General features: G+C 40.0%; 1 protein-coding gene across 5 annotated transcripts in view; it reads left to right on the top strand.

The window, feature by feature from the left end:
• FLT1 (fms related receptor tyrosine kinase 1) overlaps positions 1–18,473 on the top strand; it is a 140,417-nt gene that overhangs the window by 30,376 nt on the left and 91,568 nt on the right. For all 5 annotated transcript variants that reach the window (XM_082220238.1, XM_082220237.1, XM_082220236.1 and 2 more), the window contains 3 exons: positions 9,416–9,512; positions 10,211–10,434; positions 15,332–15,456. In XM_082220238.1, the coding sequence (XP_082076364.1) occupies positions 9,505–9,512; positions 10,211–10,434; positions 15,332–15,456 (357 nt within the window). In that variant the 5' untranslated portion in view covers positions 9,416–9,504. The remainder of the gene's footprint in view (positions 1–9,415; positions 9,513–10,210; positions 10,435–15,331; positions 15,457–18,473) is intronic.

Genomic DNA, 18,473 nt, shown 5'->3' with positions numbered 1-18,473 from the left:
TGGATATTCAGTTTTATCAAGAAGATGCAATTGGTTGTGAATGAATATATATTTAGTCGCCAATCTAGACTTGCTGCCAGGCATTGTGTTTAGAGGCAATGTATAACAACATGCACAGTTGCTAATGGTGAGCATATTTGTGAGCATCACACTAAGTTGTCCATAAGAACTTGTATTGAGTTTCCTTTCTTGGATCCAAACTGCATAGAGACATTGGAGCAGATTTATAGAAGTTCAGAAGGTTTTCTGTGGGTTGCACAATTCTAAGAACAATCGAAATAAAGTGGTAGAACTTACATTCAGGACAATGTACTGCGTGTTTCAAAGAGTTAAACCAACATTTTAAACCAGTTCAGGAAGACGATTTGGGTTAAAGAGGATTTAGGCTGCAATTATCCGTACGTTTCCTTAGAACAAGTTCCAGTGGACTTACAGTGGTACCTTGGGTTACAGACGCTTCAGGTTACAGACGCTTCAGGTTACAGCCTCCGCTAACCCAGAAATAGTACCTCGGGTTAAGAACTTTGCTTCAGTATGAGAACAGAAATCGTGCAGCAGCAGCAGGAGGCCCCATTAACTAAAGTGGTACCTCAGGTTAAGAACAGTTTCGGGTTAAGAACGGACCTCCAGAACGAATTAAGTTCTTAACCTGAGGTACCACTGTATTTCCAACAATATTATATAGGGTTGGCACTGATACACTTTTTCAGATTCCCCAATCTTGTCCTTAGTGTCATCAAGTGTTATCTGAAAAACTTCTTTTTTCAAGTACCAGGCTTGTTTTTTCCTATGTATTTCAAGTGTCTGAGTACTCTTATTTATGTTGCAGCTCCTCTCCATAGCATTAGTCAGGGCATCTCAAGTGGAAGTTTGTGTTCAGCAACCAATGTGGATTCCTGTGCTAGGCAAGCAGATCAGAGATGGAGATTTTGTCATTTGCTGCTAAATAGAAGAGTAAATCTGCCTAACACAATGGAAGGGTAGATTGCTTGGGGTTGCTCTACTGTCCCTTAAAATGAATATTTACTATTTAAGTAGCACCCTCATTTATGTAGTAATAAAGTCAGATTAATTTGGAGGAACAGAAGAGGGTGGTGGATCTAGAGAAGCAAAGATCACAAAGATATAAGAGCAGTAATATCATCAGGGCAGGACTTTGGGGCAGAAGTCCTGGGCCCTCTTAGCAAAATGAGCAGGCTGGTTTACTACATGTAGAAGTTTACTACTTGAGAGGCAAGTACACAGTACACAGACCACGTAAGCACCATTGTATGAGAACAAAATATTGGGGGAAATAAGACCAGTTTATACTGGATCTGGAAGTGTGCATAGGAGTCAGTGTAACACTCAAATATCCTTTCCATGGTACTCCTACACTTGGAAGACTTTTCTGTAATTGCAGTAGCTAGGAAATGCAATAAGCAGGCCAAAGGAAACAAAACTGGTACTCATAAGTGTTCAGTTTACTTTAGAATTCTAATTAGTGGCAAGATCTGGGGTTTGTATTTGTACACTTTCTTGAATGACAGCAAATACTCAACAGCAAATAGCTTCCTGTGGCACTGCATGCTATAAAGACCAGCAGCTGCTGTTGATGAGGCAGTAGTGGATAACTATGCTGTGTTCACACCTTAGGTACTGGTATAGTATCAGTGACCTTGCTCATATTGATTAATGTATTTATGGACAAACTATGGTAGTAAAGGAAGTAAGTGAGATTGAAGGAGGGTATAAAAGCACAACTAAGGCTTCGGTTGACAGAACTTATCTTCAGAGTACAATGAAATGGTTTGTTTCTTTAAACTAATGAAATATAGAGAAGACCAGAAATATTCCTACAAATAATATTTTTAAGAATTGTGGAGGTTTTGTCACTTCCTCTAGAGAAAGTCAGACAATGGTGAGTGTATTTGCCCCACAGAATTCAATGGGGTTGACTGTCATTTCCTCTTCCTCCTTCTTTCTTTGAGGGTGCATGTGTCTAGGGATCTCTGTGTCACTTGAGAATTCGCATTACTTTGTCAATCAAGTGCTTCAGCTTAGTGGTAGAGCATTTGCTTTCCATGCGGAAGGTTCCATGTCCGATTCCCAGCATCTCCACACAGAAGTGGGAATGCCTGCTCTCGGAAATCTAGAAAACTTCTGCCAGTCAGTGTATATCAGGGACTCCCAAGCCATAGACTGTGGACTACCAGTGGGCCACGAACTTCATTCAAGCGGTCTGCATCATGTCTGTAAAAATACAATTTAAAATCATTCATGATCTAGTACAATTGCTACAGCAGGGCAAAAAATCAGAAACGTTCAAGCGATCCATGGGAGAGAGAAAAAGTTTGGGAACCACTGACAGTACTGAGCTATTTGTACCAATAAAGCAGCCTCCTTAAGCTTCCTATATTTTTAATAATTCCTAGGATTCTTTGGGGGAAGTGAAGCCATGCCAGTTGAAGTGATATAAATTTGACAGAGTTATAGTGTAATTATGCCCTATGTCTTCATGGAGCCATTTCTCAGCTATTGCTTGAACTGCACTCAGATGAGCTTAACAGAACAATCCATAGAATAGGAAGCCAGCATAATTTACGTCAGGGTAAGTACTGCCAGTGCAATTTACCCCTATTCCAAACTCCCATTTTGCCAATGTAACTTTTGCTGGGTTGCTAGATCACATGACTGAGCTGAAAGGAGTTTGGAATTGGGTATATCTCCTCCTGCCCTATCACATCCCCACCACACACCCCAGAACATCCCCTTTGGAATATACTCGGAGTCAAGCGAAAAGCTGCTGTCGGTTGCCATTCTGAGCTGCTTGGGGCCCGGAGCTGAAGCCTGGATACATGGTGCGAGGCAGCGGTGCGGCAGGTGGCGGTGCTGTGTGTGGCGGTCAGCTCAGTGGGATCCCATCCTTGTCGCCAGTGAAATATACTTGGAGTCGAGAGAAGATTTCATGCTCTTTATTCAGCTCATAGTGGTGAGGAGGAATGGAAGTTCCCCCAGAATGTCTGCTTTATATACATTAATTACAGAATGGGCCCCATGTGATTGGCTACTTCCGGGATTCACCTGTAGGCCAATCAGGTTGCGGATTCACTTCCACCTGGAGCTGGATTGGGTGGCTCCTGTGGACCAGTCAGACTGCTGCATTCTGGACCCTATTGTTCTAGGACCAATCAGACTGCTGCCTTTTGGATCCTATTCAACTCAGTACATAGCACCTTTTATGGGACTTACCCTGCCTCAGCTGAGTTGTGATGGAAGACTTACACAGTGTATCTGTGGCTGAGCCGGGACGAAAGACTTCAGCAGGAGATTTGCTTATTCCAAACCTCCAACTGATTTTGAATTTTGGATTTCTCCCTAAAAGGAAGCACTGTGCCAGATTATAGACTATACATTCATCATTTCTATTATTATTTATATGCAGCCTGTTGGCATATTAATAATAAATAAACAATAAAAGCATAAAATAGCAAAATGACAAAATACTTGCCCATCGCTTTGGATATGTGTTTATGAGCTGCATTCATACCATCACCACAAACACAGTTCCCCAGCATTCTAATCTCACTTGAAATGCAGGCTTTATATTTAATCCAGGGCTGGCCCACTCATGAGGTGACTGCCTCAGGTGACAGGATCCACAGGAGCAGCAGATCCCAGTGCAGATTTTTATTGCCCCTTTGTTCCTGTTGTCAATCTTCACTCTTCCCTGGTGAGGAAAGGGGAGACATTTTGTGGCTCATCTAGGGTGCCAAAGTGTTTTGGGCTGGCTCTGATTTAAACAACAGATTTTTTTCAAGTCATCCACAGAACCTCATATGATTAATCGATTGCATTTTATTTAACCAGGTTGCAGTCCTGCCATCCACCTCTCCCCTCTCTCTCCAAGCTTCAGTGGATGAGCTTACCATTCAGCAAGAGCAAATCATATCAGCTAAGAATGCAACTACCTGCACAATATTAAGCCATTCAATGGGATGTTTATTACCTTTTGAGCATTCCTGTATACTCCCACTGATTTCTGTATACCAGTTCTCATCCTGATATTTAAAATAAATGAGCCTTTTTGCAAGAAAAAAACTTAGAATGGTGGAAATTAGAGATTCCTATTAAGAGATTTTGATCACCCTCCTACCTGTGTAAGAAGCATTTCTTAATGTATACAATATATACTCCAGTAGCGCTGGTTTGATTGAATTGCCCACTTTGGCTAGCAGGTAATCGTAAAAAAATTTATGTAAGGCATGTTTAATGAGCCTTAAAAACTTCGTGGAAGTGATTTGTAATAGAGATCTTCATTGCCCACTGAAGAAAAGTTAGATTCATTAGGTTTTAAGCTCTGAGTCTACTGCTGTTTGAAAAGATAAATACATTATTCTCATTAATGACTTCAGTAAAGGTTACTCAGTGTATTAGTGGGGTGTCTGTTCTAAATGGTTTTAAAAAATTGACCAGGGCTTCCCTATGGAGAGATGAATACTTGCCTGAGGCAGTAACATGGTGCAACAATTAAGTGAAGAGCCAAAAGTCTGTGGCTTCAATCAGTGGCATAGCGTGGGTTGTCAGCACCCGGGGCAAGGCAAGTAATTTGCGCCCCCTAACCCGTGGATTTGCGCCCCCTAACCCTAACTCCCAGATGCTGCGCCCGGTGCGGCCGGCCCCCCCTGCACCTCCCACGCTACGCCACTGGCTTCAATATACTGGTAGTTATGTACCCATCTTTTCAGATTACTAAGCAATAAGCAAAATATGGTAATCCTCCTAGGTAGAAATGAGTTGCTGTTTGTTGTGTGGTTGCGGTGTGAATTCTAAGCGCACCAAGAAACTTTTAGCTGCCACAAGACACTGGTCTTTTTGTAGGTCCATCCATGAGGCAAGCTAAGCAGTGGTGCAGTTGTGTCATTTTAAACTTTGTATGTCATTTAGGAAGCCTATTTATATGGTAATGTGTATAACTTTACTTACTTCAGAAGGTGGTAAACCAGCCTTGTGGCATTTGCGGGCCCTCCTGAGTAGGGTCCTAGACATCTGCCCCCAAGTTTTGTTCTGATGGCACCACTGAAGCTGGGAGTTATTCATTCTTTGGAAACCATCTACCAACCTAGGGAAATGGGATGGTAGTGCTTTGTTTACAATGCTTTGTTTATTACATGGTTGGAGACTACAATCTACAGCCTTTTCTCCTAGTTGGTACTAAGTTCTGATCATACTGTACTTGTTAGTCCCTTCCCACCTATTGTCTATGTCAGTGAATTGTGATAGAATAAATCAATGCTACAAAGCCCCTTCCCCTAGTTTCCCAATGATAATGAGTGGATAGCTTCAGTGAAAGATCATGATCACAAATTAATGCAGATATAAAATAGAGTATATTTGAGTGTTGACTCTGTGTAGGGGGTGGGGAAGCAGCTACAGCTCTCTGAAGTGTTTCAGGCTGAATTCAACCTCTAATGTGTTGAGAACGCTTGTATATGTTTTAAAGTCAATTCTGTATTAATTAAGAATGAATCAAAGCCCATTTTAAGGGCTTTCTTGAATTGATATATTGTAGCAAAATTCATCACAATCAGCCAGCAGGTGTATTTATTTCCAAATTTACCTTTTAGCTACTGTTGTTGTTGTTGTTGTTTAGTCGTTTAGTCGTGTCCGACTCTTCGTGACCCCATGGACCAGAGCACGCCAGGCACTTCTGTCCTCCACTGCCTCCCGCAGTTTGATCAAGCTCATGCTAGTAGCTTCAAGAACACCATCCAACCATCTCATTCTCTGTCGTCCCCTTCTCCTTGTGCCCTCCATCTTTCCCAACATCAGGGTCTTTTCCAGGGAGTCTTCTCTTCTCATGAGGTGGCCAAAGTATTGGAGCCTCAGCTTCACGATCTGTCCTTCCAGTGAGCACTCAGGGCTGATTTCCTTCAGAATGGAGAGGTTTGATCTTCTTGCAGTCCATGGGACTCTCAAGAGTCTCCTCCAGCACCATAATTCAAAAGCATCAATTCTTCGGCGATCAGCCTTCTTTATGGTCCAGCTCTGTTAGCTACTGTTACTGAACAGTAACTAAAAGGAAGCAGCTACTTAATATTTTATTAGGTTTTATTTTAACGTAGTTCAATAAACATAGTTTATTAGGTTTTATTTTAACATAGTTCAATAAACATGTACAGGATTCAGGTGTAAATAATTTAAAATATGTGTGGCTATATCTTTCTGTGTCTCTGTATACAGGTGTTTGACTCTGTTTTTAAAGGACATGGGGACCTCCAGACTTTCAGTGTTTGGGGATGGGATTCAGTCATGCTGATTCAGGATGTGCAGTTAAAGTTGATTTGATTTTCTTGTGCAACAAACTTGCTTCTCAGACCTTTTGTGATAAGGAAAGTGATGGGGAAATACCTTTGAATGTGTGGGATAACAATTGCAACATTGTATAATTTTCCTCCCAACAAATCCAAGTGAATGCTCAGTAAACAACTGGCCTTGTTTAACCTCCCTGCAAACTTGGGCATACAAATCAGAATGAATGATCAATAAAGAAGTTATCTGGAAGTGACCATGGCGGTAGTAATTTGTATGTCAAATTTCAAAGGATCTTGCTCTCGTTAGTCAAAGATGTAAAAGTAACTTTAAAATGCCTTGACCCATTGGATGGGGAAAATCAATGGCACTTAGCCATTGGTGTGTGCTACTCCATGCAAAAGAGATCTGCCAAGGAGAAACTATTTAGCCTTGGCTGAATAATTAACTCACATTTAGATACCTGGGAAGATTGTGCTGTGGCTCACAAACACACTTTACAGAAAGGCACCTCCCCTTTTAGAAGCTGCTTTGCCTTCATTACACAGGAATCCAAATCTGCTATTTATCTAAAGCACACACAGTTCCATTGGCCCTTCTTTCCTGTCATATTTTCTTTTAATCACAACAACAACATTAAATTAAATTAAATTAAATTAAAAAGTGAACACTTTTGTCAACACTGTGGCAAAGTTATGCCGGACAGCTTTAAACACATGTCAGGATATTGTAATATTGTTAATTGTTTACAGAAGTTTTATAGGAAGTGATTTATAAATGGAATAAATTAAATAAATAAAAATATTCAAATGAGCATTTGCCTTGTTCATTTGAAATATTCCACCCACACTTTGTGCTCTTTTTCCAGCCCCATCTCTCTGGCACTTCCCTATCATTCTCAGGTCCTTTTCACTGTCAAGCATACACCTCCCCCTTCCTCCTGCTTACACACCCAACTTCATATCGCTTTTGCCTGCTTCTAAATACTGTACCCTAAGCCCTTCTCCTCGCACACACTTTTACACACAATCTCCTTCCTTATCAGTGGCAGACCTTGGGATCTCAAAATTTGGCACCCCCTCCCCACCTCTTGGCTTCCGTTCTACATCATAGTTGTGTCAGCTCCTGTGTCTCCCCAAGGCTTTGCACCCAGTGCAGCCGAACAGGTCATGTTCCCCTAAATCTTCCTCTGTCCTAATGCTGGTACATCTGCATTGCAAACCATAGCGGCTGTGCTCAATCAGCTTAACTGGATATAGTTGTGCTCCTACCGTACTGCAACTTGAGCACAGCTTGCAAGGGGGAGAATCACTTGCAGAAGGCACAGATTCAGTCTTCTGATTTTGCCTTAGGACTTTGCCTTATGACTTAGTTGCTGTTGTGAAACCGAGAAGGGGTTTCTCCAGAGGAGCTTTGTAATACTGTAGTCTCAAACCCGGTGCTGCCAGCCTGATACTGGCCAGCTAGATGCTCTCCCTCTTGTGGACTGTATTGCATATCATCCAGTTGCTTGCTTTAGAAGCCAGAGGGGTGGGTGGAGGAACTTGCAATCCACCCTTTACCTTCCTGGCTAAGGAATAAATTAAATGGGATTGCAGTGCTTTAGAGAAGTGCTTAAGTGCTTAAGAGTTATTTGTCAACAATGGCATTATATTTCTATTCTCTTGTGGTCTTGCTGAAGAAGGAGAGAAGAGAGGAAAAGCTTGATCCTGAAGCTTGAACATAGCTAAGCTATGGTTTAGCTTTCCTTGCCAACCAGGTATAAGAATGATTAGTGAGCAGAAGGGGAAGCATCTTTTGTTTTCAACATGTTATCTTATTGCTTTTCTCTTTTCTCTCTTTTCTCATCCATGTCCCATCCCTACCCTGCTCCTTTCCAACCCTTCTGCTGCTTCTCTTGATACCTCACTGATTCTGCCTTCATAGGAAGATTAACCCCATTACCTATTGTTTGAGAGTGATAGGCTGTTCTTGGGTGAATTCCTGCAGTCATTATTGACGCGAACATTCAGGTTAAACCATAAGCAGCCTGATTATAAGCTGTGTAAAATGAATCTAAATACTGTATTGATTGTAGTGGACTTTAAAAAATCAAGCCCTACACTGAATAACTTAAGAATTTTGTCCCATGTGCATTTCAGTCTGACATATTCTTCAAAGCTGTCTTAACATCTGAGAGTTTCATGACGTTATTTTTTTTCATGTCTCATAAAATAAAAATGTATATCTGCTGCATACTGAATGAGTAACTTTGCAAGTTACTATACATAATAAATTACTTTGATTATCATGTGGATTTAAAAATCTGAATGTAGAATATAATGAAATAATGAATGTTGAGTTAGTATGACTGACAAGTTTGCTCCACAAGCCCTTTTAAAAAGAAAGTTGCTTAAGAGAACACTTAAAAGTATTGTCAATAATGGCATTGTATTTACCAGAGTGAATATAGATATAGATACATAGTGTATGGGGTGTTAGAGGAGGGTAGAGCCTCTGGTGCAGGACACATGTTCCTTCGCGGGTACTTTGTCCCCCTGTCCCCGCCTTGCATTTAGTTCTCACCTGTAGGTCCTAGTTCTCACCTGTGGCTGCTTGAGGTGTTGTGCCTGAATGGATGTTTATGTTTTGACATTAATCTGGATAGTATTATCTCTTGAACCATGTACACCACCTTAAACCCTTGGAAGATAAAGGTGGTATATTTTTGTAATGAAGAAATAAATAAATTCTGGGTGAACAGAGATGGTCATTACCATGCCAAAAAATTGTAAATTTACTGAAATATAGATTACAGTTAACAGTAATCTGTAACATTCGACCACATAATGAGGCAGATTTTGTCACATCCTTTCAACTGATCAGAACAATAGAATACCAGGTGAATATACAATATAGCTAATCAGGTGGCTGATTGCTACTAATTTGCAGGTCCAGATCCACTGTGCCTGCGGTTTACTTTTACAAAGCCATTCAAGCAATTGCATGTATGGCATCCCAGCTAATTTGGCTCTGTGTGAAAACACTGAAGCCCTTTTAGATAAAAACATATTAATTTGAATAGATAAAAAGCCCATCAGTTTTTCCACCAGTTTTAATAACCTGGATTTTCCTTGTTTTCTAGGCTCTAGTTCGGGGTCCAGTTGGAAAGGTCCAAAGCTAAATATAACAGGAACACAGCATGTCATACAAGAAGGAGATACTTTAAGCATCATGTGCAGGTAATCATCCAGGGTGCACCTTTTATGAATTTGGTCTGTGGTTAATAGGTTTTCTTTCTAGTTTGTTTTTCTAATTGGTTGCAAGAAGGAATTATTGTTGGAAGAAATATAGAAAGCTTCCTTATACTGAGTCAGACTCATTGGTCTATTTAGCTCAGTATTGTCTGCACCAGGCATAGGCAAACTCAGCCCTCCAGATGTTTTGGGACTACAACTCCCATGATCCCTAGCTAACAGGACCAGTGGACAGATATGATGGGAATTGTAGTCCCAGAACATCTGGAGGGCCAAGTTTGCCTATGCCTGGCTCTGCACTGATTTTCAGTGGTTCTTTTCAAATTGAATGGGGGACTGAGTGTTGAGATTCCTGTATTGCAGGGAGTTGGACTAAATGACCCTCAGAGACTTTTCCAACTGTACAATTCTATGATTCCAAGATTTCCAACAGAGGCCTCTCCCAGTCTTAGCTGGAGATGCTGGGGATTGAACCTGGCGTCTTCTGCATGGAAAGCAGCTATTTAATAGGTCTTCATTTTCTTTTGTTTTTATGATGTCGCTTTTAGAAAACAATATTAAGGGGAGCACAAGAAATTACTAGATGCCATATGATTAAGGCTTGGGAATTGGTGCCATATAGTGGTAGCCAAGCATAATTGTTTTGTTTGTTTATGCTTTTGCTTTCTTTTCTGCATTTGCAGTGGGGAAGTGGCTCATTCATGGTCTCTGCCTGAAAGTCTAAGCAAGGACAGCGAACGACTGAATATAATTCCATATAGTTGTGGAAAGAACAGCAAACAGTTCTGTAGTAGCCTGACTTTGAACAAAGCTCAAGCAAGTGATACAGGATATTATAGCTGCAAGTATACATCTTCAAGTGCCGTGAAGAAGAAGACAGTATCAACAATATATGTATTTATTAATGGTAAGATCCCAATTATCTTTTCCTTCTTATTAAAAAAATACTTCTCTGAAATGCTAAATTTGCATTATTACTTAAGCAAAGGGATCTACATCTAAATGAGCATTTTATCACCAATGGAACATCTGGGTACATCAAAACCACTTGGGGTTGTTGTGTTGCAGTGTATTTGAAGTTGTGGGGCCAAAACAGACATGAACCAGGAGATTTGTAATTGGATTTCCAGCCTTTTCTGGTTGTATTTGCTTTTTGAACGGGTGGTTGACCTGTGGGCTGCCCAACAAAAAGTTTTTTTGTGACCCACAAAGACTCTCTTTCTATTTCTATGTATATTCACTGCTCCAATGGGTTCTCCACTGCCATGCCTTGATGCCTCAGCCTTTTGTGTACTACACATTCCCCCCCCCCCAATTTCAAATAAAGGAGGGTGGGAATTGGCCACTCCTGTGGGCCCTGTGGTGTGATCCTATGATATGCTGTGATTTTTATTCCCCTCTGCCCACCCCTATTTCTCCTTTTCAAAATAAAATTTGCCATGCCTACTTTACACCTTCACCACACCCACTTATACATTTTGTTTATACCCACTTTGACATGTGACTGTTGGAGGGTTAGCCATGGATCAGTGCAGTGCTTGGCCTGCAAAAGGTTAGCCACCCCTGTTCTAGAACAGACTTGAAATGAATGTGTATGTGTGGGTGGAAGGGTTCTATATCATCTTCCACAGTGCCACTGCCCCCAGACCAAGTTGGATCCCCTTCAGAGGTTTTCAGATTTGAAAAAGGCACTGGGAGAATCAGTCACAGATCTCTTATGTCAAATGTAGTTTGGCTACCATGGGAATGCAATTCAAAATGGAAAATAGAGTTAACATTTTATCTACCAGCCTAAGAAAAAACAAAGAACAGGAAAGACTTGGGGCATGTGGAATTTTGCATGCTTTATCTGAAAGGAAGCGGACCAGAAATGTGCCTATTAAATGATTAGAATATGGCATGAACCATATCTTACAGTATCAAATATATATATTGAGTAATATCCTTATTGTTGCTAGGTGTGTGCGTTTTTAGGCAAAAGGTGTGAAATGCCACCCCATTGCCAGAAAAAGCACTGGAATGTCAAAGAACAATGTAATTGACTTTTAGGAAATTAATTTTTTACTATCAGGTTAGTGCTTGAGTGACATCCATTAACCTGTTATAGTGTTTGGCCACAATCCTGATTATTGTGACTGCTCGGTTTTCCTACTGTCACCAGTGGGAAAGAGAAATATGTGATCTTTCACAGGGTGCATAAGAGGGTGTTCATGTATTTCTCTTTCTGTGGATGATAGTGTACCATTTCAGAATCATGGATGTTGGCTACATTTCATAGATTAACTTGCATATTTCTCTCATACATATTTTGGGGGTGTCCTCTCCCCCAGCATCTTAATAAAAATGAATATTAATATTTGATTAATGAGTAACATAAAATAAAGATTCTTGACTGACTACAGCATGCCCATCTGATTAATAAAGACTTTTAAACGGAATATTAATTTTGCACCTTTCATGTGAACCAAATCTACTTTGAAATCTTTGTTACAAAAGTTTGCATGGCCTGAGGACACAGCTGTATTTTACAAGCAGTTTTACAATTGGAAATAATGAGACAAGACTCCAGATAAATGGGTTTCAACTAGGGCCACATTTCATTTCATTCATTTCATTATGGTGGCTCGAAACTAACTTTTAAAGGCTAGGTTTAGGATACTAACTCTTAACTCACTTATAGGATTACTTGAATTGGGTGAGCCACCTTTCCTCAGTGGGAGGGGCATTACCCTTTTCCTTGAATCGCACCCATTCAGGTGAATAGGTCGGCCTTCCTGAGCCCCCTCTTCCGCGTGTCCCACAACTCTGGTAAGGTAAGGCAGGTTAGCCTCAAAGGTGCACTGTATCCTGCACACAAGTTCAACAAGTCCTGAATGGCAAGGCTCAGGAAAGCCAATCACCCTCAAAGTGCCAAAAGATACTTATCTAAACTCATCTGTACTTAAAATAAAAAAATTCTTTCCAGTAGCACCTTAAAGACCAACTAAGTTAGTTCTTGGTATGAGCTTTCGTGTGCATGCACACTTCTTCAGATACACATCTTCATCTGTACTTGTTCAACTTACCACACTTCCCTATCAAAATATCACAGACTTAGCTTAATTAATGACATAGATTCACTCAACCACATCCCTCCCTCTTGCATACAGTACAATAACTGTTTACCTTAATACATACTAAATAAAACTCTTGAGTTAATATTATATAGGAGGCAGAGTTCTTAATTGTAACATCCAAGTTTGAACATCGAGAATTTCCTTTCTTTTCTATACAAGTGAGTTCTATCTCCTTCTAAATGAAATAATTTACCCCTGGGGTTAATATTTTATATCCCTTATAGCCATGTTTTAAGATGGAAAGGAAAGTGAAATTAAATAAAGGTTATGAAAAGCCTTCAGACAAATAATTAAAAAGATGCTGTCCTAGAAAATGTGGTGCATATTCCTTTTAATCAAAGGTAGGAAAACATTTGGAAGGCTTTAGGCTGCAAACAGGGCCCTGGGCTCACAACAAGACTGGAACTCCCTGATGATGTCAAGAAGAGTGTTGAATTGGCTGATATACCTGAAAGTTTATGATAGGGACTATGACAATCCTCTGCCTAGAGCCTGAAAATCTAATAGTTACCTAATTGGAAGATCTATTATCCATCAAAATGCTCCCTATCTTACTTTCTTTTTATCTCCAGTTTCTTACAGTTCAGTTTCTTGCCTCTTTGCTCCTTCTCCTACCACTCTGATTTAGTGAACAACATATACTAATTTACTCACCTGGGAAGTGGGAGGGTCAGTAACCTGTGAGCAACAGAGGGAAAGTGATTTATTTGTACTAAAAAGCACACAAAATTAATAAACAGTCTGCAAACCTATGGTTCTTTGGAGGTTGTCTCAAGGGCCATAGGATTCTTTGGGTTTGCCTGTCCAAGGGTGGAGAGAGGGGCCTGCCCTTGGAGAGGGAGTTCTGACCTTGTATGCCTCTTCTGTGAGAGTATAGAAAGGTCCACAGCCCATGCCTGCCCAGTGTCAGAGCTCTGGAGAGGGCAAAATCAATGCATGGTGGAGGTATGTAGCCAAAGGCTGGAGGTCTACAGGATTCAAAGCATGCCCAATCCCATGATCTGACTCCAGCACTGGTGGCAAAGTTTGCCAGATCTGGAGCTGGTGTAATTTATTTCACTCCCACTGGAATTTTTAAAAAATCCAGAAGAAAAAAGAAAAGAAAAATGTGTTGCATCCCTTCAACATTGCCTCTGCTCTTCTTCCCCTCAAAGTTTTTGAGTACAGTACTCTGTTATTTTTAATTTTATTTGGTAATAAAGAAAGCTACAGATATATTAACATGGGATTATCTGGAAGGTTGTTTGTGTTTAAATGTGTAGCTGTGACTTGTAAGCGGAAGGAAAAATTACTTTTGAATATATACAGTTATTAGTATTGTCAGAGAAAGACAATGCCATTCAGTGGCCCATGACTGTCACCTCAAGTGTGGAACTGGTGACATGAACGTATCCGTTAAAGTTAGAATGTTCTTTACATATTGTACTGGTTTCCTGTCACTCTTTAAAAGGGATGCAAGGCTCAAGATGACTCCCCTCCCCCCACTAGTACATTATTGGCATCAGCCAGTGGTGACACTGTGTCTGCAGACACTACGGTCAATCTTTAGGGCAGCTCTTCCTCATACTTAAAATGGCCTGCAGGTTATACATACAGGAAACTGCTCTGCAAAGTTTGCTGGTTTTGGAGAATAGCTTTTAATTTTGTGACAAGGATGAATGAGTCTCAAGGGAGTAGTAACAAGTAGCATTTCACTGGCGATATGAAGAGCTGGTGACCCCCCCTTTATAACTGTAGCCCCTGCACAGAAAAAAAAGTGTTTCTTTTACAACTGTAGAAGCAGGATAACTTTTCATCTTTCCTTGGATCATATTGCAAAGGAAATGTTGTTAGTCTGTTTTGATACTTAGGCAATTTTTTTGTCCTCCTTCTTCTTAAAACAAACAAACAAAGAAGTCCTTGGCAGTCACAATAGCTGCAGAGCAATTAGCAACCTAAGGCTGCAATCCTATACCCACTAACCTGGGAGTAAGCCCCACTGAAGTCAGCAAAACTTCTAAGTGGTTTACATAAAACAATAGAAAATATTCATTAACAATACTGATAAAGTAAAACATTAGAAACAAATGGACATAGAGTAGCTTTAAACCTCAAAGACATAATAAAATTGCATGAATGGGTAGGCTTCCCATGTATAGTATTGCATTGTGAGATACCTTATATGGCAGAAGATAGATGAATAGGATATCAAAGCACAGAACAGATTTTCAGAAAAAAATAGTTTTGCAAATATAGTTCCCAGATAAACTCAATGAAAGAAATTAAGTGGAGATGCATATGGTGGATTTCAAAACCTTTGGCTGTAAGGGCTCTGGCTTCAATATATTGAAATGAGTCCTAGTTATGAACATTGTTGCTCAGATGTGGGGGTGGGGGAGGGAATGTGCAAAATAAATTATTGTGACCTTGTGTGGTGAAGAGTTTGCAGCCATTAAACACTTCCCACTGAGTATGTGGCTTGTTCAGGTCTATGCATAGCTTCAGCTACACAGTTTAACACACTGACCTAAATTCCTCAAGCCAGCCCATTTTTCTGGCTGGCAGATATGTCCCATACTGATTTAACAACATGAACCACAATTCAATGGGTGTAAGTGTCCATGACTCTCTATTGGATAATGGTCTTGTTTGCATTTGTGTACCGAAGTCATTTGTTGTGACTTAATTTTTCTGTTATTCTTTTTGCAGACACACACAGTCCGTTTGTAAAGCTCAACAGAGATCTGCCAGATATGATACGCGTTTTTTATGGAGAAGAACTTATCATCCCGTGCAGAGTTACAGTACCAGATATTCCTGTGACATTAAAAATGGTATTTGGGTTTTGCTAAGTAAAACTGGATTGCTTCCTACATCTGTTATACAGTGTTTATGCTAACTTTCTCCAACCTGCTGCCCTCCACATGTTTTGGACTACAACTTCCATTGATCCCCATGTGTTGAGTGCCAAAACATAAGGAGAGGACCAGACTGGGGAAGGCTAATTTATGCAGCTTAGTAATGTTTTTATTGATAGAAGTATAGTGAATGTTTCTACCTCCATTGAAAGAACTAGTGTCCAATTGAAGCAAAATAATTGGCTGTGCAGAATGTCGACAGACTCAAGGAGGACAGCAGAAAGTTGTATTAAGGCATCAAAAAGAGGCGAGCAAGAACCAATTTCTGTGGTGATATTTCATGGGGTGTTTTCGATTGCCACACCCCTCTAGAGGAGGAAATAAATGAACAACAGCCATTCAGCCAGAGGGGGAGTCTATTTGTTTCACAATAATCCAACTGCAACAGTTTACAGAATATGGTTCTAACAGAAGACCTGGGGGAAAATAGTCAAATGCAAATGCACTGGAATCAATTTGAACTCTTATTACACTAAACAAATGCAAGTTATCTTGTCATCTGGGCTTAACATTCATCTTCCTGTCAGCCTTCAGCTGAAGTAACTGCATGACACAGCTCCATCTGCTTCCACTTCATTCTATGACTGAACGCTCTCTAGCACCCATGACTTCTCCATCCTCCCACTGTCTGTACTTCAGTCCCTCACTTCTGATGGAGCCATCAGTCTGGATATATAACAAAGTTTTTAAAAGTGTGTTTTATTTTTCCTCCAAACATATCCACTGTTGAATAACATACAATCTCACCTACTACCCACAACCACAAGTCTCAACATCTGAGAGCTATTTTTATATTTGCCGTGTTCTAGAGAGTTTCTGAAGACATGCCTAAGAAATTACATACTTCTCATAGTGTTCTTTGTAGTCTAGCAAGTTGTTTGTGGTCCAGCAAGTGAAACTGTGAAAGCACAGAGCAGAGCATGGGAGTTTCTTAAGCTATTTGACAAAATATTTTTTTAAAAGCTTTGTGTACTTGTTTTGAATAACAGGATAAGCTTGCTCTTTTTATTCTGACCACTTTTGGGTCAACTGCAGCTTCGTATTTACCTCATGACACATTAGCTAACAATTTTCAACCAATAACTTTCTTTTTGTTGATTTTACATCCCCACATTAAACCCTCCCTGCCTCCTCAAAAATTTTCTTCTCAGTTTGTCACAAAAAAATTGCACTGCCCACCTTACCACACAAAAATATCTATATGGGGGGTTTCCATAGCTGTATGGTAATTAAGAAAAATTAAGCACAGTAAGTTTAAATGCTTTTCAACTCAGTAAACCAAGCAAAAAGCCAATGAAATATATTGAGGTTTAGTTTACAGATAGGTGGCTCAGTTATTAAAATTATGTTAAGTGTGCTGAAGTGCTTACCCAGTGATTTCAGCTGGCCTGCATGCATCCTTTTGAAGCTGTAGCCCTTGAGATGTTTTGGGACTCAACCCCCAACAAAAAGGGTGTGTTTATACAGATGGTACTGCTGTACTGGATCCAGATTCAGTGGGAGTGGGTCTTAGATCAGTGGTTTCCAATTAGCTAATTACTGAGGACCCTGTTTTTCAAAAGCCAAGCCATGGACCCCCTACTTTTGAAAATTTTGATAACTCTATGGTAGTTACCTCCACAAAGCAATTTTTTGAACAAAATGTGAGGTAGCCCCTAATAAGCAAAGGATTTTAGGTATACTAAAAAACAGATTAGTGTTGAGTGATATCTGGTTTTCAACATAAATCACAATGTTCAACATAAATCACAATGCTCTCCCTCACGTGAGGAGCAATATATTCCTGTGTATTGCCACGTCAAAATTGTTATCGCATTGTCATTTCAAAACAGACCATAAAATTTGTGATATTACCATGCAAAAATGAAAAGAATATAGTTGGGGAAGGCAAGGGATGGGGCCGTGGACTTCCTGGGTGCATTCTGCAGACCCCAGGGGTCCCTGGACCCCTAATTGGGAACCACTTTCTTAGATAATGAACTTTATTTATTTTTAAAGTTAATTCTCTAATATATAACAATAATTATGAAGCAAAATGTGCACACATACAATGATTGCTTCATGACAAATGACCCTATTCCCACCTTGCAGTATTTTTAGCCAATGTGTGAAATCACAGTTGTGATTGATGGAATGCTTTGGAAAAACCAGGCTGACAAATGCACTGTGGAAGGCCAAAAAATGGTTTCATACTAAACCTGGAAGTCCCTTCTTAAGACAATTTCCATTCTGAAGTCATGGATTTCTCTGGTGCATATGTGGCTACTTTTTCTATCAATTTAGACAATGGAAAAAGGACTTCCTGGTTTATTTTGATGCCATTCTTTGCTTTGCTCTGGTAAGGAAGTGATTGTTTTCCAGAGAAAACAATTGAGAAATGCAGGGTTTTAATGCAACTGTGATGTCCACACAAAGCAAAAAGTTGCAGCAAAAATAGCTCTAAACTTCAGCTACCAAGAGCATGAATTCCTCTTAGTTGTCTGAGCAACAATCCTTTGCTTAGCAGATAAGTCATTTCATGCAAAAAATGTTGGGTTGTATCCAACAAAGTACATACAAACTCCAAGTAAACCCACTGAAATTGTTGTATCTAAGTTAGCCTTGCCTGTTAATTTCTGTCTGTCTACTAGTGAGCATTGGCTACAACTCAAAATATTTTTTTCTGAGAATGTAAACATTATTTTTTTAAAAAAATCAAATAAAGTCCTTCATTAGTCCATCTGTGTTGCAAGTAAACACTGTGGTAGAGAGAGTGTGGATTATTTAAACTGAAATGCCATCCATTGTTGTGAGCCAGTTTGTGTTGGTTCTTTTTTAGAGAAATACAGCTGTAACTGCTGCTAAGTTGATTGTGGTAGCAACTTGGGATGTACCGGTAGATTGTTGCTGCTGAGATAAACATTTAAGTAGGTATATTTGTGTGAAAGACGCAA

The sequence above is a fragment of the Podarcis vaucheri genome (assembly GCF_965113315.1).
Source record: "Podarcis vaucheri genome assembly, chromosome: 4".
Taxonomy (NCBI): domain Eukaryota; kingdom Metazoa; phylum Chordata; class Lepidosauria; order Squamata; family Lacertidae; genus Podarcis; species Podarcis vaucheri.
The sequence above is the reverse complement of the archived record's forward strand: the minus strand, read 5'-3'. Positions and strand labels throughout refer to the sequence as shown.